Raw genomic sequence first — 23,090 nt, forward strand, 5'->3', positions numbered from 1 at the left:
TAATAGCGATCAAGCAAAGAGTAAAGACATAAGTGTACTTAATTGACTGATATGTTGGACTGTCACCTAAATGCATTACAAGAGAAGGGAACTATATTGTAGTGTTTCTAATCTGCTTGACATAATCTTTGGTGCTATAGAAACATGCCTTGGGGTTGATCGTGGCGACAAAGTTTGGCCTCGCTATTGACTTCTCCAGTTTCTCGTTTGCACTTGCCGATGTCTCTCATCAGTCACCAAATAAAGTATAAATAGTTTTACTTCTCACATGTTTAATTGTTACAGCTGCAAATATTTTATTACAACATATAAACTCCAACCTCTCTAATGTGAAGTCAACATGAACAGTTGTGATAGTGGTATTTTCATCATGACATTCCTAGAGCATTGGAGCAGAAGATTAGCTGTTTGGCTTACAAAGGTATTATAATTTGCTTATATTTTTTTCCTAATTTACATCTGGAATTGTGGAAAATAGTTGTTACCATGGACATGAAAAATTACTATTATGTTTAAATTGGATAGGAAAATGTTGGCAAGTATTGAGTGCTGTACACAACTTGATTGTGTACCTCAGCAAAGAACTCTAAGCTTTTGGACAGCTTTTCAAACCTGAAAGAAGCAAGACGGGCATGGTAGGATGTTGGTAATGCTTGAATTTCATTAAGTAAGATGCGACTGTAGTTTGACAAAATTGAATCTTCTCCCATTTGTACATTGTTATGTGTACCTTGTAGCTTTTGAATTGGTGTAGACTAGAATCAGGTCCGATGAGAAGGACTACGTTAACCTTGTTGTATGTTAATGGAACGTTTAAATTAACAGTTTTCATATGTACATCAGTGTACCTGTTGTTAAATTTGGACGACGAACACATCACAGTATGGGGTTCATACATGTCTCCCCAAAAATTGTGCTAAAGTTTGTAACTAATTTGCAACACGATGTAACACGAAACAAGACTCTTGGCACTACAAATTTCATGCTTTGTACATAAGTATTCTGATCCGACATGGTTCAGGCGCTGTATGTGACTCTATAGCTTCCACTTCCGTGATGTACTAGTTGGCCTTATATGCATTGGGGTTTGATATTTTACCATATTAAAGGGTATTACGGACTATAAAAGGCCTCCCTTGTAGGCGTATATCTCTTACACAGACTCCAGTTTGTTCGTCCCCCTTTCATTTTCGCCTGCATTGTTATTCAACTTCACACTTCCAATTTCTCTTTATATTAAAGCGGCAATGGACCCGTGTACTCGATTCATTTATTTTATCTTCAACCTCCCTATAACAAGGATTACAGTCTCATCAATACAGTGTTCAGTTTTAAATCAAGCTCTTGTGAGCCAATTAAAAGCATCCAGGTTTGCTTGATGTTTGGAAAGATCTCGCTATTTTAATGAGATACTCGAGAAGGTCTCGCTACATCAAATATTTTGGAGTTCGAAATGATCATCTCTGTATTCTCATTAGATACTTCATAAAGTGCCTAAGAAATTTAATGTGTCGGAGGGAAGAATTATTGTTTGTGCCAAGGGCAATTGCACAAGCAAAAGAAAAGGAAAGGTTTATCGGATGTTAACTAGTTGTAATATCACTAGTTGTAACATTGAGGAATATCACTAGTTGTAAAATCACTAGTTATAATATCACTAGTTTTAACTAGAGAAGATGAAAAGCTGCCGATTGCAAATTCATTAGTTGTAATGAATTGTAACATACACCTAACTGGTTGTAACTCAATCTGTACATCTCGTTATGACTATTTGTTGCATTTTAAATATTAGTTATCCCACTTTCAAATTAGTTGTCCCAACGAAGTATCATGTTCTTCTGTGAAACTGTTACTTGGCATGTGGTCGTGTGGAACCAATCCCAGATGCCAATTGTAACTTTCTTTTCGTACTAAAGGAGTGATACCTAATGAAGTTCTTATAATTCTATCTGTAATACTCATCGTTAATACAATTGTAAATCACATATCTAAGTTTTAACATAAACGAACATGACAAGGTGTCTGTACAAGCACATCAATAAGTTGTAACAGCTTATGAACTTCTTGTATCCTATATATGCGGCATTCCCTGGTAGGGACAACATGACTGCATTTAGTAAATGTTCATCTACAAACACCGTAACTCTGGTATTAAACATCTTCATGTCAGAAAAATCTGATGTAGACACCTAATGTCTAAAAAATCTGGTACTAGACACCGCAAATCTGGTGCTAGACACTTAATGTCCGAAGTAATTTTAGAGTTACTGTCAACAAGCACTAATTCATTGAGAGATTGTATACTAAAACAAGCTTACAATACGGAACCGATCAAAACTGAGCAATATCTTCTCTGGACAAGTACAAACATCAGTAAATGAGGTGAACTTGGAAAACGGATATTTGGAACAACCAATTGTTTTGTATTCATAAAAATTGTAGGTACATATCATTCATCAACCTGCAACTGAGGGGAGTTGACGTCAACAGTTAGTCGCAATCCCTAGGTGTTATTTCTTTCCTGAAACGCGTAACGATGGCAAATCAGTCAATATAGTTAATGGAACATACGGTTAATGATATATGCTGTCGAAGTATCCAATTAACAAGATACTATAAATATGTGATGTAATGATAAAAATTTATCACCTAGGATGATGGTGAAAATACATGATATGCATCCTTATCACAGTGTGTTGAAATTGCCGCACGCTCCGCCTACTTTGTATAATATAACTATTCAACTATCAACAACATATTAGCAATGCCTATACTGCTCAGTTACAAAGCTAAATTGGACTAGACGTTATAACAAAAATGATATTTCAGATCATTAAGATATCTCTGACGGAGTTATACTTAAAAAATATAAAAAATTTGAGGTGCATCTATTCTGTAGGGACACTTCAATGAGGCCCCTGATTAGCCAATCGGTGGACTTTCGGATAATACAAAATAATATGACATTAAAGCATTAAATGTTAACTACAAAATATGCATGCTTCGACAACATTCGGGTGTCCACCATTACAATTAAAGAAAAAGTAGCTCTACGATACGAAAAAAGGACTTTATTTTATCTACTAAATGTATGCATACCGTTGGACTTTCCTTGATTTCGAGAGCAACAGCGTTTGGAGAGCCATTTACTGACTGGCTCATTGAATGCATCTACGAGTTTTGTCTGGGCCAAATAATTGTATAAGACAGACAAAAAAGGTATATCAGGAGGGATGTCAGCCTTAACAAAATCATCACACAATGTAACATCATCATAATTAATTGTGCTGTTAGAAACATCCAAATAAAAGTTAAAACCATGCCCATTTTATACTAACCGAAACTAAGTCAGTTGATGAACTATTTTAATATCATTACATTAGTGAAATACTAATTTACAATACCATACCAGTTTTACTTCATGGTCACTATTTATTCAGATAAAATAATATTTCTCCAACATGATGTTAAGGAACATTGAATTGTAACCAATTTCTTTCATTAGGTAAATCCAGCTAAACAATATGTACATAGCGTAACACATTTATCTACAATCTACACTCATATCAAATTTAAAAGAAATCCTCTTTAATTAATTCATTGCTATTGCATGAATAGGTACCAAATTTCTAACATAAGGTAGCAACTGGCAATGTTTAATTAATAAAGTGTGCAGTTTCCTCCCCCTTTGTGTTCATTATTTCTTTTTTCATTTCTCGCTCCAATGTGATTCTTTACGTTTATAGATGCCAAATTATGTTAGAACCCACTTAATTAGAGATACATAAGAGTATTTCTTAACTACTAGTAGTTTATCTCAAAAAATATTTACTATCAAGAAGTATAGTTAGCCACAATTACTCAGATATCTCATAATCCTAGAAGAATCCCTCTTTAGAGATCCATGAGTGTATTTCCCAATCATAAGTAGTTTATCTCAAAAAATATTTGTGATCAAGAAGTACAGCTAGCAACAATCACTCAGATACCTTGTAATCTTGAAGGAATCCCTCTTTGTTGTACTCCCTATTTCATTCGTGTAATTTACAATGACTCAATTTACTTATCTTTATCTTTGTATGTGTTAATCTACTATGATCAAGAAGTACAGCTAGCCACAATCACTCAGATACCTTGTAATCTTGAAAGAATCCCTCTTTATTGTACTCCCTATTTCACTTATGTAATTTACAATGACTCAATTTGGCTATCTTTATCTTTGTATGTGTCAGTCTACTGTGATGTGAGCACCCATACACAGTTGGTAATGCAGTCTAAACTGTACGGTGTCACTACTATCTTGCAACAAGAATAAAAAAAAAGCAACAATTACCTTCATATTCTCCCTATTATTTTATATATTTATAAACTTCCTAAGTCATTTAATTCGTCTGCTGAGTCAAATTTAGAAACACTTAACGTGCATAAGTTTCCTGTGCATACCTCCCCCAAGTTGGCTCTTAGTGTATCTAACTTGTGTTATCCACAGTTTCCTCATTTAGGAGTTTCGTCAGAATTTCAATTTCATTATTCATGTCACACCATCTTAAACAAGTTGTACAAACAAAACCATGCAAGTAAGTTTATTCTTCTTCAGTCACAAAACAAGCCAAATATTGTGATGAGTTTGCAATATTCTTACCTATGTGATTTAGTCCAATTTGATCGAGTGTATTTCTGCTTCAGATCTCACCAACTTTCACCATTTTGTAGCCTTTATGAAAAATTCTTGTCCCGCAGCAGTTATTTCTTGTGTTCCCTCAGTACATTGACTGATGACACTATATTTCTGCAACACTTCTTCCAAAAACCTCTTATCTGAAACCATTTTACAACACTATCACAATCTGAATCTATTGTTACTATTTATTCACATAAAATAATACTTCTCTAATATGATGTCAAGACACACTGAATCGCAACCAATTTCTTTTACTGGGTAAGTTTAGCAAAATAATATGTGCATAGTGTAACACATATATCGTACAATCTGCACTTATACTAACTAAGTTTAAAAGAAATTCTCTTTAATTAATTCACTACTATTGCACGAATAGGTACCAAATTTCTAACATGAAGTAGCAACCAGCAATGTTTAATTAATAAAGTGTGCAGTTCCCTCCCCCTTGTACCCACTATTCTTTTTTATTATTATTTTCCACTCAAATGCGATTCTCTATGTATATAGATGTCAAACCATATTAGAACCCACTTAATTAGAGATACATGGGAGTATTTATTAACTATCGGATACGGGACAAGGACGGTTGCCAGTTTAATTGTTCTTGAACAATGTAACTTCTTTTGAATATTTTGTAGTTCTATGTAAATTTCTTGCACATTCTTACAATAGAGGTGTGATATTGTGTTATTGTTCATGTGGATCTCATATATAATAATTCATCGCTGTTGTTAAATTTTACAAGTAGTTCATATAAAGTTACACATTGTTCAAAAAATATTACATCATTCCGAACAGTTGTTACTGGCAACCGTCCAGACCCTGTATCCTCAACTATCAGCAGTTCATCTTAAAATATATTTGATATCAAGAAGTATAGTTAGCCATAATCGCTCAAATATCTCATAATTTTGGAAGAGTCCTACTTCAGAGATACATGAAAGTATTTCTCAACTATTAGTAATTTATCTAAAAAAAATGCTATTAAAAAGTATAACTAGCCACAATCACTTAGATACCTTGTAATCCTGGTAGAATTTTGTTGTACTCCTTATTTCATTCGTGTAATTTACAATGGCTCACTTTACTTATCTTTTATCTTTGTATGTGTCAGTTTACTATGATGTGAACGCCCATTCACAGTCAGTAATACATTCTAAACTGTATGGTATCACTACTATCCTACAATAAGAATGAAAAAAGCAAGTAATGATTACCTTCATACTCTTCTTATTATTTTATATGCTGATAAACTTCCCAAGTCATTTAATTCGTCTACTAAGTCAAATTTACAAACACTTGGCACGCATAAGTTCCTTGTGCATACCTCCCCCAAGTTGGCTCTTACCTTAGGTGACAAATCATTAGATGTAGTTCAGGACATGGTTCAGTGACATTACCTTCGTCGAATTGGGGGATTATGTTTCACCAACGTCGGATGGCACAGTTGCTGTTACTTAGTTGTTCGACAAAACTGGAGACTGTTGTAAATGTATTTCCTCTATTCCCTTCTACTTTGCTACCTGCACTGGAAAGGATGCAGAGAAATTGTCCTAACAATTTTTAACCTCATTCAATTGTTGCATTTCCTCCCAGAGATGTCTACAAAGATAAATTGGTCCTTCCATCTTCACTCAAAGTGCCTCACGAGCTTGGCTTCCTCTTAATAGATTTGGCCTCCTTTCTTCTTTACATAAACATGCCCTAAATTTCTCCTCCCACTTCAATGTTTGCATTTTTATCTCTCAATTATTTTTGACAAATATCTGTAGAGATAACAAGACTTATTTTGGTGTACAAAAGAATAAATCCATGCTTTCTCGACTTTTTCTTCTCATTTTATGCGGTTGATTCAAAATTTTGCATTTGATATTTGAATTTTGAATCAGTCCGTTTGCCCCAAACGAACACCGTTAGGATTTCAATACATTTTTTACTTTTTTATTCTGCCCACTTAGTGAAACGATGTCATTTTTCTTTGTTGCTGCCTCCATTATACGTGGCTTGTTGCAGTCCTCTCATTTCTTTTTGTGAGAGGACTGCTCAGGGACGGTCGACCTGATGACCGTCCCTGCCCCGAATCCGGTGTTCTACCAGGTTTCTTTTTGAGCCATTCAATTGAATTCGGTTCTGTTTGGATTGTAAATTATTTGAAATATTTTTACTGTAGCACTTTTTATGATGTGATGTATGTGAGATAAAAAGGTAATTGAAAAGATAAAAAGGTATGTTGGAAATTGTAATGATGATGTAAGCAAATAAATTTTGGCTAATAATCCTCTATCCAAACAGAGTACCGGCAAACTTCACCTCTCAGGCTTCAAATAAAAAATAAATTTTTTCCCAAAAAAAAAAATGGTTCCAGAATCACGTGTCTTTTCCGTAAGAGGTAGGGTGAGTAATGAATTAATTAATATGAAAATAAAGACAACACATTCTGTTACCAGAATGTGATCATTTTTGTAGATTGGCGGGAGGCTTTACTGCCACTTTCTCAAGATGTTCCAGTAAGAAAACTAAAATGACCTAATACCGCATTGTAATTATAGTGTGGTTGGCCATTCTGGGCCTTTCCTTCCAGTAGTGACGCATCAAGCGGATAATGCCTGTGGCCTCTGGCGGACTTCTATTAATTTAGGGACAGTGTGAAGGGTGCCGGTAGGGTATCACTAATATATTGTTCAGGTGTTAAAATTTAGAAAAAGTAAAGTTGATTAGGACAAGTGTATACATGCAAGAAAAGATAATAATTATAATTTAAAAAAATTGAATAACTGTAGGAGTTGGTAATAATTATGAATATGTGCATTTATATGCTAGATTTGATGTGATTTAAGTATGTTCACGAGTGTTCATTGAATACTTATTTGAAAAATCCATTAATTTATTAGATCTGATTTGCTTTTTGATTGGCTGGTTCCATCAGTTAAGGATGATGGTTCACAAAAGATTGAATTTTCTCCATCCTCTTGTGTTTTATCTCCCAAGTTCAAGAAAAGAAAATTGTCTTGCAAACGTGATTTTCCGCTGGAGTTTTGCCAATTGGGTACGGAGATTGATCATAAATCTGGGCAAGAAACCTGTAATGCTACAAACTCAGTAAAGGTTGCAGATGGGCTGTTTAATGAAAATGTTAAGGTAGAAGGAGTAGATTATGATCATCGAAAGATCAAGACAAGTGAATCAGTGATAAGTCCTAATCCTTTACCTAAAAGGCGTAGAGTATCGGTACTTCGGGATTTTCCTGATGCCTTCTTGCAACTGAAAGGAGAAAAGGATTTTCCAAAGAAAACCACTGGGAGTGAAAATCAGAAGAAGGATACTGCCTCGGATTTAGCGGATAATATTGAACCGTTAGAGAATATCATTGAGCTTTTTAGAAGTGGAGCTGAGATAGGACGCGATCAGCTGTCTTGTAGTTTGGGATTTGGGCAGGAGGCACCATTGGTTTCTCCTGATAAGAAGGAACCTCAGGTGTTGGTTGCAGAATCTAATATGCTAGATTTGATGTGATTTAAGTATGTTCACGAGTGTTCATTGAATAGTTATTAGAAAAATCCATTAATTTATTAGATCTGATTTGCTTTTTGATTGGCTTCTAGATCAGTAAATGATTCGAATCGAGTTAAATATCTCATGTTTGAAATCTGTTCATTAAGTTATTCAAACAAGACTCGTGTTCATTCAATAATACGCGAGTTCTATATTTGTGTTCGTGTTTGACTTGTTAAACAAAATCCTAATTCGAGTCAAGTTCAAACTCAACTCGTTTAACATAAACAAACTATTCATGAACAAGTTAGAGACGTTTGAATCCAGGCTCTTTCTCTCACAAAATTGATACAATCTGCCTATCAATTTTATTAACTATTAAGGAACAATAACAAGAATACAATACTAACCCTATATTTTGTGAAATAACAATTAGACCCATGTTCGTGAATAATCGTTTAAATTTGTGTACTCCTGTCGGGAGTACTTAAATATGGAGTACTTAAATCTGTCTCGATTTATATACACAGAAGATTATTTTTACAGGTTTTATTTTCCATTTTTTTTTCTACAACAAAGGGTAGGGTCGCCAGCCCCTTATTATATTACATAGAAAAGAAAATACATATGGAGTATATACTCCAGTCCATGGGAAAACAATGCCTAAATGAGGAGTAATTACTCCCTTCTAAAGATAATCCTAGACAGTATGATCAATCCTTTGCAAAACCGAAAATTTCACAAACTTTTAAATGAAATTAACATGCTCTACATTCATAGTACCGTGAAGGTGCTTGAGTTTTTCACTTGAAATCTTGTCGTGTTTACATTGTTTTGCCAGTTTTTGAATACTTCCTTTGTTTCTTGGGATGAATTGATTTTCATCAATGTCTTGATCTCTGTCGCTATCTTCTTCACTAATATCATCTAGTTGCCAAGGTGGGATATAACTGACTTTGCCGCGCAACTTTTCCCATTTAATTTCATCAAAAACATCTCTAAAATGCGGTCTTTCAATTTCTTTATTTTTTTTGAGATTTCATTGTTTCAGATACCTTTGTCACTCCATCAATTCGAGCTTGAGAAACTACTTGCTCATCCTTGTGATTTTGAGTGAGACTTCCTGTGCTTGATTTTGTGGACTTGTTGAGACGTCCAGACCATCTGCCTGCAAAACACTTGCTTTCTGCTGAACTCCATTAATCATTTGTTGATGTGAGTTCATTTCAGCACTCGCCATATACTGATCATTGAGTTGAGTTTGTTTAACTCTTCCACCAGTCTCCTCAGTTAAAACCATTTCCAAATCCTCACCATTATCACAAGAGTTTGGCACAATTATCACAGCTCCTTGATCAGCACTTGTTTTGATTATCGATCATTGCCTACACATTACAGGTTTTATTTTCCTGATTAGCTGGATGGTAAAAATTGAGCGATTGGTACTGTCCTTTCATCTACTCGTGGACCAACTACTCCACGTAGAAAAACAAAATATTCACGGGAAAATAAGGATAAAATTTTTAAGAATCTCGGGAATAACATCTTATTGGACAATTTTTTGTTATCAATGTGGGCTCTTAATAAACTCCAATACAATACTTTAACGTGCTTTTCTGTGTATATAATGGTAGAAATAGAATCTTTTCCTAGAATTGCCCGAGACAAGATCCTAAACCTTAAGATCATTATTTGTGAGTGCAAATGACTTGCTATGTTATTTTTGTGAAGATAGACTAAAAAATGATTGTTCTTGTAATTTAGAAGTGATCCAGTAAGCATTAATTACTAAGAATTTTCACATAACTCACAGATTAGAAAAAAACAAAGAACATAGTTTGAAAAAATTTATCAGAATCTCCCAGAGCATGCAAATGTAAACTTTCCAAAACAAAAGAAAGAGCAAACCAAAGCATTCAAAGAAAAGATAGGCCAGATGTACTCAGAAAAGGAAATGTACCTACTCAGAAAGAGCAAAACCAAGGCATCCAAAACCTGTGGTACGTTCTAAATTTTTGTCTTAACACATCTTACAATAATCATAAAGAAATTTCCTATTTTTACAAGTTAATGTACCTACTTATTTGAAAACCTCAGTTGTGTGCCATTTATAGTTTGAAAGCACCACAGCACAGGAAGTAGTAGTAGATGTTATATGCTAAATGAGCACAGGCAATGATTAGGGGTGGGCACGGGTCGGGTACCCGCCCCGAACATCAAATGGCTGACCCGACCCTAACATGTCGGGTCACTACTTTTTTGACCATAATCCGCTCCGCTTGCCCTCGGGTACCCGATCATCGGATACCCGAAAAATAGGGGCGGGTCATAGGGTACCCGCCCCTATTAAAGAACAAATTTAATAGCCTTGAACAAAAGACAAAGCCTGAACCCACAAGAACAAGGAAGAAAACTTGAATCAGTGAAGTCCAGATCCTCATAGCAGATAGGGCAAGATTTTGGTATGGATGCAGCATTCTTGCAACCCCAGACAGATCCACCACAGCCATAATGCCTATCTGAATTCATTGGGAAACTGTACTGCTAGTGCTTGGACAAGTTGGGCAAACTCTGAGGTCTAAAAGCATCATCAGGCCTCCATGCACGGCAATTCACTGGAGCTCTCTGCACTGATACCCCATTCTCTGGCTTTTCTTTCGAAATATCAACATCTGACTGAGAGTCAAAATGGGCAATATTCTTATCCACAGGAGCTGTACCAATATGCAATTGCTGCTTCTCATCTGTAGCAGCCAAAGCATCAGCCACCGCCTCCCAATCATCCAAGCATCCAACCTCTCCACCTTCATCCTCTTCACTCATGCTTCCTGAACAACATCCACCACTGCTGCTGCTGCTGCTCCCAGTGAAATTCGTACCGGAGTCATTGCCTCCCAGGACGCTTCCAGTGTGGCTCATTGGGCTATTTGAGGGTGACTCAGAATCACTGTAATGATGTACAGATCCACCATCATTCTCTTCCTCCACCCTCGGCCTTATTTCCAGCTTCTCTATGGCTCTGCCCATCCTATTGCCTGCAATGGCCATTGGCTGACCAATAGTTCCACCATTTGATTCCTCCTTCCCACTCTTGTTCTTGACTATATAAATCCCAATTACCAACAGAAAGATGTAAAATTAAACGAAAAAAAAGGAACAAAAGATCAATTTATTTGAATTCAGACCTAATAGCAGGCATGCTATAGGGTAAGAAGTTGCGGCGGCGCTGAAGTGAAGACTGAAGGCTGGAGTGTCGACTGAGATATGTTAGGAACTTAGGGTTAATAACTTTAAAATATTATAAATTTGTCCCTATATTTTTTAATATTTGTAAAATATACCCCCGGGTCGGGTACCTGCGGGTTTTAGATTTTGTGATCCGTATCCATATCCGAATTTTATGGGTACCCGACCCTATCTGCTCCGCTGATAAAAATAGGGTCGGATACCCTAATTTTAGGGACGGGTCGGAGCGGGTCGATCGGGTTTTCGGGTTTTCGGATTTTTTTGCCCACCCCTAGCAATGATACGAAACTATCTATCCAATAGGACATTAAGTGTGAGAGTTGGAAGGTTTTCAGATTTTTTTTCTTCAACACTTTCCTTGCTAAAGATGTTAATCCTTACGAACATGAATATTTTTTTAAAGGGTAAAAAACTAAAAAACTCCATATGGTAAATCTAATATACAGAAAAATCACTCGTGGTTTCAAAACATAAAAAATTTGTTTTTAAGATTCCATTAATTTTAACGAATTCCGTCATCTTTACATTTTAGTTCAAAACATAAAGTGTCGTTTTGTACGTTTTGAAACAATAGGAGCTTTTCTGTATATTAAATTTACCACAGGAGACTTTTTTATTTTTTTACCCTTTTTTAAATTTCGTTGAGGCAACTTATGCAATACTGACATTGAGATTTTAAATTAGAAACATTTTATTGGAGCAAATTTCCTTAATTTTCTTCAGCAATCAAATTTTAAAATGTAAGGGAACTGGTTGGGAGAAAACTTCTTATTACACATGAATGAATCTAACGAAAGATTTTGAAAAATGAATATCTCATTTCTATACTATATTAGTGCCGATGAAAGTTTTTCTGCATTTTTTTCCCTTTTGTTTTCTTTTTTGTATACTATATAAGTGTGTGAGTTGGGAGATTATTTTTCTTGAGCAATCAAACTTTAAAACGAAGGGACATTGTCTGGGGGATGAGATAGAAGGTTAATTTTCTAGGGGCCGGGGTGGGCTGTAGAGGACGATAAACGGCAGCAGTCAGTTCCATTGATGCCGATCACTTGTTCCAAGCTTATTTTGCAATCAAGAATTAGAAACAGCAATAAAAAAAAAAAGCTGCTAAAACCAGTTTGTCCATGTTCTCTTCGTATTTCTGAAAGCAAATTTCTTTTGTCTATCGTTTTGCTCATATACATTATGTTGGAATAATGCAACTTCTGCTGCAAATTTATAGCTTTAAGATAGGTCAATTTGGTTAATAAATTAAGGTGTTGGTTAGTTGTTAGGAGTAGTTCCAAGCTTATAAGTGCTGTTTAGTAGTTTATACTCTAAATTCCAACATATTTGCTAGCATGAATTTGTAAGTGGAAAGTGTTTTTTCTGCCGGGCTCTAAAGTATGCAATAATCAGTACTTGTCAAATTTGGTTAGGAAATATCTGGTCCTGGCCACCCTGAAATGGCGTGAAAAGTTTGGTGACCTTGTTTAAAGTGGTTAGATGATATTTAGAAGTGGATAATATCATGGTAAATTTTGTTGGATAACTAGCAGATTTTGTTTACTCTAAATAGTAAGATTTGATTGTTGACAAAAACATCCTCTTGCTCCAATCAAATCTTACTATTTAGAGTAAACAAAATCTGCTAGTTATCCAACAAAATCTACCATGATATTATCCACTTTTAAATATCATCTAATCACTTTAAACAAGGTCACCAAACTTTTCATGCCATTTCATGGACACTTTAGGTTTCCCTAATTTTCGTAGAAAATTACTATTGCTTAGCTAAAAATTTGTATTAAATAACTATCATGTGGATATTTTCTTGAGATTGGGTTTGTTGGCAGGGAGTTTCGTCCATTTATAAGGGGAAACTCTGCGAAAATTTTTAATAAAAAAGATATTTACACTCAAAAAAAAAAAGATTTGATTTTTGATGGTAATCAAACATGTGTTGTTGAAGAATTTCAAACCAATAGGGATTTGCCCTATGACAATAGTTATTTTTGTCAAATTGGTGGTGCTCTTGTAACTCTTCATTTTATCCTGTAAATAATTGTAAAACAAAATAATAATAATAATAATGGTAGAGACATAAATAACACACACTCTTTTAAAATGATAGTTGGAGAATTTTTTAAGCTAAGACTTGCAATTATACATATTTGTTATGGATAGTTATGTTGTCTATTCACAAAAGTCATGGACGAGTGCATATATATAGGTATATCTCATTATAAGGTAGAGACACGAATGTCTGTATAAATAGTAAACTAGTACCAATAATATAACTATGGTAGAAGGATTAATGATCATAAAATCATCATTACAATGTAATTTTTTTTTTTTGTTTCTCTTACAAAATAAGACATATAAATCTGTATTGGATTGATTTCGTTCATACAAAATAGAGCCAATCTTAATTAATAAAATTGTATTCTGGCAGAAACAAGGAAAGCATCATATACCCAAGAATGCATTCTCCGGATGGCATGTAAGAAAAGGCTTACCACTAAGGATAGGATAAGGCTTACCACTAAGGATAGGATAAGCCGTTGAGCGACAAGTATGATGAGTGATTAGAACATTGCCGGCCATGTCACCGGTCCGGTCTAATGTTAAAGCCGGAAGTTCATGGAGAACCGTTGAAACCCGGACGAACCGTGCGAACCGTGAACCGGCGGTTTTTTAAATTCTTCAACAAAATATCAAGAATGGTGTAGCTAAGATTCGAACTTGGGTCTCCAAGTTTAAATATGACAATCTTACCGCTAGACTGTACTTAAGTTTGTTGAGAATTCTACTTGACTAAAAAATATATTAAAACATCAAGTTCTTCTCTTATTTTTTTTTTTCAATTTTTTCTTCTTAACCATTTTTAACCCAAATATCCACAACAAGATTTCCTCAAGTCTTTCACATTATTATTCAGGTTATTATCTTAGCAGATGTAAACAAGTTGAAAATTTCCAACTTTTCTTGTTTCCAACATTAGTAAGTTTAATTTTTTTCTTTCAAGGTTTTTTTCCTATATTCTTATCTTTAGTTGTTTTTGCAATTTTCTTCTTTTTCCCCTCAATTTTCATATTATGTTTCCCTCATTTTGTTTTATTTTTAATTCGTATTAATTAAGGAATGAAATTTTTGCAAAAAGTAGGTGCACATCCTCGTGTAGGAATTGGGTAGGAATTACAAATAATAACATTGGGGTTGGGTCAAAATATGGTAGTTGGCAACATAATCGAAGCTATTTGATAATTGATTTAAAATAATTTAATTGGTATACGGGATCATTGAATTTAATATAACATGTTAATTAGTAATGTTTAAGTAGCAATTAATTTTTTATGTGTTTAACTGTATATTTGTTTTTTCAAATTTTTTAGTTTTTTTTAGTTTTGAGCAATTAGATTTATATTTTTAAATAATTAACTTTTTCAGCTTAAGTTGATGAAATTGTGAAGGTGGTCGGTGGTTTGCTTATCATGCACTGATAAAGTTTTGCTATTCAAATAAGTTGTCTTAACTTGAACTCTTTTATGGGAATTATTTTTAAGGGTTGTAAAAGAATTCAATATTTAATTTATTATTTTTTGTGTTTTTATTTGTGATAATTGGTGCACATTTGGATTTATCTATTATGTTTATACATGAAGTTTTAATGGAAATACTTGTGGTGAATTAATGAATTTTTAAATTAATATTTATCATTCCATGTTTTGTGTATAACTTTTAGAAAATTTATTATTATCATAACTTAAATTAAGTTATCGTTGGTAAAGTTCAAGTGTAGAATGAAACCTGCTTAGTATTAACACTAAAAAAAAAAAAAAAAAAAAAGTGAACCTTTGAACCGGCCGGTTGGACCGGTCGGACCGGTCGAACCGCGAACCGGCCACCTCTCCGGTTCACTGACCGGTCCGAGTTTAAAAACATTGATTAGAACCTGAGTCATTTTCCATTACAGCTAACACAAAAGAAAGGAATCCCAATTCAGCTTTAGTAAGCTCAATTATTGTCAAATCATCTGATTATTCATACTAGAGAAAGTGATGCACTGTCAACATCTTCCTGGGATTTCGATGCTGTCAACTTTAATTACTTTTCAGTATGATGTTCGGAAATTATATGTGGTTGTGTATCATTCCTATGCAGAAATCCCCGCAACTGGGAAAAAAAAATCCAGCTTCAAATTCTTTTAGTTAGCCACGTATGTCAACTCAACATGATGCCACATATCCTGTTTCTCCAAGATGAATAAAAGTAAATCTGACCTATCTTTATTATTCTTAAAGATGGAAGGAAAAGGAAAAATAAAGACGTTTAATAATCGTTTTGAGTATAAGAAAATGCAGCTGAACATTTTTTCCCATCTAGATGAATTGTTTTGAATGCTCAAATTTGTGTAACTTTCTGAGTAGCTTTGAGTGAAGTCCTATGCAAAAGGATCTAGTTTCTAGTAGCAATGTTCCTCATTTACCATAACTAGTGCAAATCTGAAAATTAGTCCCAATAAAAATAAATCTACATAAATATTGACTGTACTGATACACCATACATTAATTAAATGAGCCAGTATCTTTTGTGAAGGCTTGTGTAGTAGCTTGAATACTATAATCTGCTAACTGCAGAAACACTTCAATGCAATAATGCATGATGAATGCTGCCATTCACAAAAATTAGAATTATCAAGGCTCAAGGAAAGACTGCCGTGGTAGCAATTCGTGGTTAGTTTACAGCCTTGGCATGCTAATCGTCCAAGTCGCTGGAGTCATCAATTTCTTTGCTGGTTGAAGGACAAATGATTGTATCTGAAGCACCTTCCTGGGATGTGCTCCCAGCTGATTGAGTAGAACCAGAGAAGAGATTGGCCACTGGAGAATCATCCCCTACAGAAGGGTTTCCAATAGAGGAAGTCTTAGATTTCCATTTTGCTTGTACAACTTTTACAATTCCTTCAAGAATTTTCACAACTTCAGACATTGAAGGCCTAAGCTTGGGACTTGGGTTCACGCACTTCATTGCTAAATCCAACAAATTAAGCGCTTCCTTGTGGGTATAATCAGATCCTAGGCTTGGATCGACAAGAGCTATAAGATTGCCCTGCTGCTGGTAATCATAAGCCTGAAAAGTGTAGATAAGCCCCAGCAATTTGTATCAATATATGTGGAAAAAAAATCAATTTATCTGCATCTGTCCAAGATAATTTGTATTTTGAGCTGCCTTACTATATCCAAAAGGTAAATATTCTGATCCTTTGCCCTAAAAGTTGAAATTTGCTTCCCGCTAACAATTTCTAGTGTAACAAGACCAAAGCTGTAGACATCTGCTTTAGGAGTCAAGAAGCCTTGCAAATACTCAGGTGACATGTATCCCCTGCATGTGTCTTCCATGTTCAGAGAAGATCATAACAAGAATTTAAAACATGGAGAAATAATTTCTTATCTCAGATTTTACTGGAGAAATTATTGGATTACCTTGATCCTGCTATCCGTGTGGTAATGTGAGGATTCTCGTCTTCACTGTGTTTGGCAAATCCAAAGTCTGATATCTTGGCAGTAAAATCCTTGTCAAGAAGTATGTTAGTTGGTTTTATGTCCCTATGAACAATTTTAAGTCTTGATTCTTCATGAATATAAGCCAACCCCTTTGCAACATCATGGCAAATTTTAACTCTTATCAGCCAGTTTAGTCTGGATTTGATTTCTGCTGAACCTGCAGATTCCAACCAATAAGTTAGGAGACTTCATTCGCTGCAATTTGTCTTGGATCTAAAGGTGCTGGTATAGAAACAAACTGTCTTATTTACCAAACAATGCCTGTTCAAGAGAATTATTTTCCATGTACTCATAGACAATTAGAAGTTGACTTTGTTCAGCACAAGATCCCAATACCCTCACCAGATTCGGGTGTTGCAAAGCAAAATTAGTACCAATTTCATTTATAAATTCCTCAGCTCCTTGTTTGGCTTTTTTTGAAAGCCTTTTTACAGCTACTCTAGTCCCACTTTCTAGCACACCCTGAATAAACAGACCACAAAAAAAGAGTGAAATATCAATGATAAAGTGGAATGGGAAGCTGACTGTTTTGATGATTTTGATTAATGTATCATACCTTGTAGACCTCTCCAAATCCTCCTTCACCTATCTTGTTCTTAGGATCAAAATTCTTAGTAGCTGCTTTTATTTGTTGGAAGTTGAAAACCCCTCCAGGGAATAGCTCGATACTTTTTTGATCTTGCTCGATCATAAAAAAAAGAATATAGATTTTCAGCCCAAAAGATATCCCCACAAATTACAGTCTATTCTATTAAATTTCAGCTCTGTGGCAAAACGACACTTTTACCTACCTCCATTTTTAGTAGTCTTTCCACCAAGCCAGCCCAACTTCCAGAAGAGAGCTAAGATCAATAAAACAGCAAGTACCGAAGATCCCACAATTCCAACAATAGTCGCAGAAGAAAGTTTCTGATGCTTTTTAAGAACTATTCCAGTAAATAGCACCAAAAGATCAATCAGAATTCAGAAAAGTAAGAAATTGCACATCCTTTGAAACAGAAATAGTTAAATGTAAAACAGAAGAAGGAATTAACATGTACCAGGAGATACAGAAATAGCTGATATTAGGGGACCGTAGTAAACTGTTCGCACCCATGTTGAACCTTTTCCAGACCAATACAAATGAATCACCAACCGATTGTCATGAACAAGAATGTTGTTATATTCCAAGGTCACGTTCCGATCCACACCCCCTGCAGCTATTTCAATATTGAAATCTGTTGCTTTTTTCTCGCCCTGCAGTGCAATTAATGTTTGTTACTAAAATCTCCGTTCGTAGATTTATACCTCTTCTAAAGTATGAATACACTCTATACCTGGATTTCTATATCAAAAACTCTATTTCTCTTCAGACTAGGATCTCTAGTTGTATTCCAGCCTATTTCAGCAAAGTCAAGCCTCACCTTGTAATGATTGTTTTTTAAACAAAATGCATAGTACTTCAAGGACATTGGAGAAACACGCGCATTCATGTATAGAGTTGTATCCTCGACTACAGAAGTATTGCATGTTTTCTTGAGTATGTACTGCTGGTCTTTTGCATCTTCAAAGACTCCCATACTACTGAAACCCCAAGCTTGATTACGACTTAGGTAGAAAGTTGATCCCCCATTTGGTTCAAGATCAGCTTCATAGCTGCTTCCATTTATTGTTGTTGCATCTCCACCACAGTTGATGTACAAATGTTCATCTGTAGTATATATATATGATAATTAACTCTCACATTTTAATCAATTTTCTTCGAAAGAACAAGAAATTTTATGTGAACTTGGCAAGCTCAAGTATTGATGTTAACCATAGGAGACATTGTTATCTCAGCTTGTTTATGATCAAATCCCCCTTCCCTCTCCTTACCTTATAAATCCTATCCCTCCTTACTTAAAAAAAAAAAAGAGAAGTCATTTTAGATGTTAGACCATTTAAGGTCAAACACTTGTAAATTTATCTCATGAAATGTTTATATCAACAAACAAAAATCATGAACGAGCGCTTATGCATGCGACAAAGGTTAAGAAATTGTCTACAATGTCAGTATTAAAAAAAATCAATGCATTGTCTTTTCAAATTTAGAGTTTCCATTAGTTGCACTACTTAGCTTCTTGCAAGAGGCATTACTATAAGTGTTAAATTTGCAATGGCATATTTCTGCTTGTATTTTAGATTATACCATCAAAAATTAACCGAAAGTTACATAAACTTACATTTGAGTGAGTTACTGGCACATGAGTAATTAGCATCTAGCCATTTCATATCCCTGTATAGGAAGAGACATGAAAGTTTAGCATCGTCGGCCTTACCTTATTTAGCCAAAAAGAAATGAAATGAGGAGGCAAAAAATTTACTCATTGTTTATCTCAGAACAGCAAGCAAAAAAGTTCCTGAAAATAGGAAAGATAAAAAAGAAAACCAATTAAATAAATAAGCCAAGAACCTTACATAAACATGTAAGCCGTTCTATGCAAATACTCCTCATTGCATCACATGGAAGTGTTGATAAGTGGAAAAGAAAATTCATATTAATTAGTTTCTCTCACTTTTTTGGAGAAATGGCACCCTTGGGGATGCTCACGTTTGTAAAAGAATTTTCAGAAATATCCCTGCAAAAGTTGGATGATCACTGTAAGAACACGTTAAACAATTGCTGTTCTATTTGTGATCCTACAAAGGTGTGAAACTTTAATAAACACACGAGAAAAAAAATTTTTTTGTCACTTTCTTGCGTGCAAATAAGACTAGCAAAAGATAATAGAGATACTAAATTACACAACCAATAAATATGAGGGATCTTTTCAAGATACTTGGTGCTTTAGGTTTAATGTTGCAATTAATTTTTTAGCTCCATGAAGAAAATTAAATATATTCTTCTACATCTAATAGCTCTTTTTTAAAAAAAAAAAAAAATTTTAACCCTCCCATTCCACCTCACACCCTTTCTATCATCAATTATTAGGTACAGAATTCGAGTCTTGAACTTGACAGTGAGAAGAACTTTACACTTAATAGCTTAAAGATGAGTAACAAATAAAAATATTATTCCATGTATCTGGTGACCAGAGCCTAAGGTCTCCATGACTTTGTTGGTCGACTAAAAAAATATTTTGCTATCGTGTGAAAATGATAGTATGTATATTTAACGTGACTATTAGGTGAAAATTAATAGACAAGTATGACAATAACTTACAAACTTCTTTCTTTTTTCCTTTTTATTACTCTGTGTAAAATAATTTGGCCCCTTTCGGGTTTAGAAAAGAGAAGAATTTGACTTCAGGGAAAGAACACATACACATATGATTCCTTCAATTCTGTGACCCATATAGGAATCGACCCATTGAGATTATTTCTACTAAGAAACCTGTAAAAAAAAAAAAACCATAATGAGAAACCTACAATTAGTAGCAATTAATACCATAACCACCTAAATGCAAACTAAATAATTATAATGGTAACCCATGCATTGACAATTGCATATTAGAGATTAGTTGATCGAATAAATTATTCATGCTACGAAACAGGATAATTTAGGTCATAATAAAAGAAGCATTTAGGTTGAACACATTAACAATAATAAGGATTATGTATTTGCAAGAAAGATATGCGGATAGGAAACTGTAATTAAGGAGGGAACGAGGGGGTGAAAGAGTTAAAAATGGTGATTCTTCAAAAAAAAAAATTAATAAATATAAATAAAAAGGAAAAAGAAATGCTTACATGGCTTGTAAGGAAACATTCATCACTGGTGGAATTCCTCCAACCAAACTGTTGAAACTCAAGTCCCTATAAAATTAAAACACGAAGTAATCAAAATATGGAAGCAGAGTAATTCTAGTTGGACCTGTGGTTGTTACTACTGCAATTAAGAGAGCAATGACTCACTCTCAATGAATCTAGAAATTTAATCCTACATTACTCTGGCGAGCTTTCTTAGTAGACTTAAAAAAAAAGGTGGTTGATTAACTCTTTAACCCACTACCAATGTCTTACTATCTCTGAAGTGTCTGTCACGTTTTGGCAAACAATTTTTGCATTGCTTGGTGCAAATCAACACTTGTCCATTTGACGGGCTTAATTGAAACTTTGGGTACTTTAATGCTCGTGAGCAGTTTTGTCAAGAATTTGTTCAAACTTGATTTGAGCTTGAGGGCTCGTAAAATTAACCGGGCAAACTCAAGAATGCTAGAGAATTTATAAATATACATTAATTTTGTTATATATTCATGTAGGATTATTGAAATGTCTCTTTTTTTTTCCACTAATGCACATGTTTTACCTATTCTATTAATGAGTGCTAGGTGAATATATTTGTCTACTTAATCAAAATATGTAGACTTAATTTGACTTAAACAACAAAAGCTTAGCTAAAAAGTTAGCCCACAAAACACTTAATTATCATTTTCAAACAAGCTCGAGTTTGAGTTTGACCTCATCATATTTGTCTGGATCTCAAACAGGGTACTGTTAGTGATCGAGACAGCTCGTTTAAACCTCTACTTTAGTAGAGGACCAAATGAAATTTCATTGTTTGAGGTTTGCAATCTTAAAGTCTCTTACAGGTACTTCATGGATTTGAACTGCCATATATAGTCAGGGATTGGACCAGCGAGTGAGCAGTTCCTCAAAGACCTGTAAAAGAATTGAATTTTCACAAAAGAGCTTAAAAAGAGAAATCATAAGTCGTTGAAAAACGTAAGGAAGAGAGCTTACAAGTGCCGCATCGAAACCATAGTTCCAATTTCAGGAAACGAATGTTGTTTATCTGCTCCAACTAAGTTATTTATGAAACTGAACAAAAACCCATGAAGCGATATAAAACCATAAGGCTGGAGCAAACATATGTTAGTGTTTCCTTTAGAATAAATACTAAAAAATGAATGAAAACGTTGAGTACGGTAAACATTTACAGGTAAACCAATTCTGTCAAGTTTGAGATTGCATTTGGTATAGGCCCTTCAAAATTATTTCCGCGTAGATCCCTGTGACAATAAAAAAAAGTTAAAGATTTCAATTGTGGGAAAAAATGTACTTTTAGTCCTCAAAGTTTAGCATTTGAACCAAATTAGTCTTCACAATATCAAGCCAAAACAAATGTAGTCTCCAAAGCATTCAATTTCAAACCAAATTGGTTTTCAATATATCAATCTAAACAAATTTAGTCCTTATGGTACACTAATTTATAAAATTGGTCCCTAACATTTTCTTAGAACCCTAAGAAAATATATTATTGATAAAAAAATACATGAAATGCTATAAAATTTTTAGAAAAAATATTGAAAAATCACAAAAATTTATTAGCTCCATAAAATGTAAATGTAAGTTAATCACTTTCGACATGATAAAGATACAATAGGTAAATATGCCAATTCTATAATTTATGTATAAAGAAAATACAAAAATAAAAATATACAAGAGCACATATACAAAATATAATTCCTAATCTAATTATGTGTCTTAATAGAATTTTGTGTAATTTCTATAGACATTTTGTGACTTGCAAAGCTCCAAAAACTAAGTGCAATGTATGATACAAAATTCAATTTAACCCCGGAATAAAGTGTCTATTGTTCATGTGCTCAATCTGTTTATTTTGTGTGCTTTATTTTAGTAAAAATAGGTTTAGCAGTAAAGCTGTACATGCACTTACTTTTGTGTACGAACTATGTATTGACATATCTATCACTTAAATTCATTTCACTAAAAGTGGATTCCTTACAATTATTGTTATATATTCTAGAATTTTAAATTTTTGTGACTTTATTGTAATTTTTCTATTCCATTTCATCTGCCAGGTAAACCAACGATCTTGGATTCTTCAACTGAATTTACCATAGATCCTAGCAATATAATTACTTATGTGATTTTATATCATATTAATAAATTTTGTAGATTTCATAAAACAATATCAATTTGACCCGTTAATGTACTACAGGAACTACATTTCTTTCAAGTAAAACATTAGAGATTAATTTAGTCAAATTGAATATTTTAAGGACTACATTTGTTTTGATTGAAACATTAAAGACCAATTTGGTCTAATCTCTAAACTTTGAGGATTAAAACTGCATTTTATCCCTTTGAGTTGTTGCACACGAACCAAGTTATAGCTTACATCGCTTAAGCAGTTAGGC

General features: G+C 34.1%; 1 protein-coding gene and 1 pseudogene across 1 annotated transcript; both read right to left on the reverse strand.

Moving 5' to 3' along the window:
- Positions 1–10,387: 10,387 nt before the first annotated feature.
- Positions 10,388–11,221, reverse strand: LOC113758007 (annotated as a pseudogene).
- Positions 11,222–15,987: 4,766 nt separating this feature from the next.
- On the reverse strand, positions 15,988–18,502 carry LOC113762222 (probable LRR receptor-like serine/threonine-protein kinase At1g53430). The gene is made up of 8 exons (XM_027305574.1): positions 18,285–18,502; positions 18,009–18,204; positions 17,760–17,894; positions 17,525–17,646; positions 17,220–17,430; positions 16,888–17,125; positions 16,639–16,786; positions 15,988–16,534 (listed from the first exon to the last, which is right to left on the reverse strand). Exons 1-8 carry the CDS (start codon positions 18,438–18,440, stop codon positions 16,160–16,162), a joined length of 1,581 nt encoding a protein of 526 aa, XP_027161375.1. The 5' UTR covers positions 18,441–18,502; the 3' UTR covers positions 15,988–16,159.
- Between the last annotated feature and the right edge of the window lie 4,588 nt (positions 18,503–23,090).

This window comes from Coffea eugenioides, chromosome 2 (genome assembly GCF_003713205.1).
Source record: "Coffea eugenioides isolate CCC68of chromosome 2, Ceug_1.0, whole genome shotgun sequence".
Lineage (NCBI taxonomy): Eukaryota > Viridiplantae > Streptophyta > Magnoliopsida > Gentianales > Rubiaceae > Coffea > Coffea eugenioides.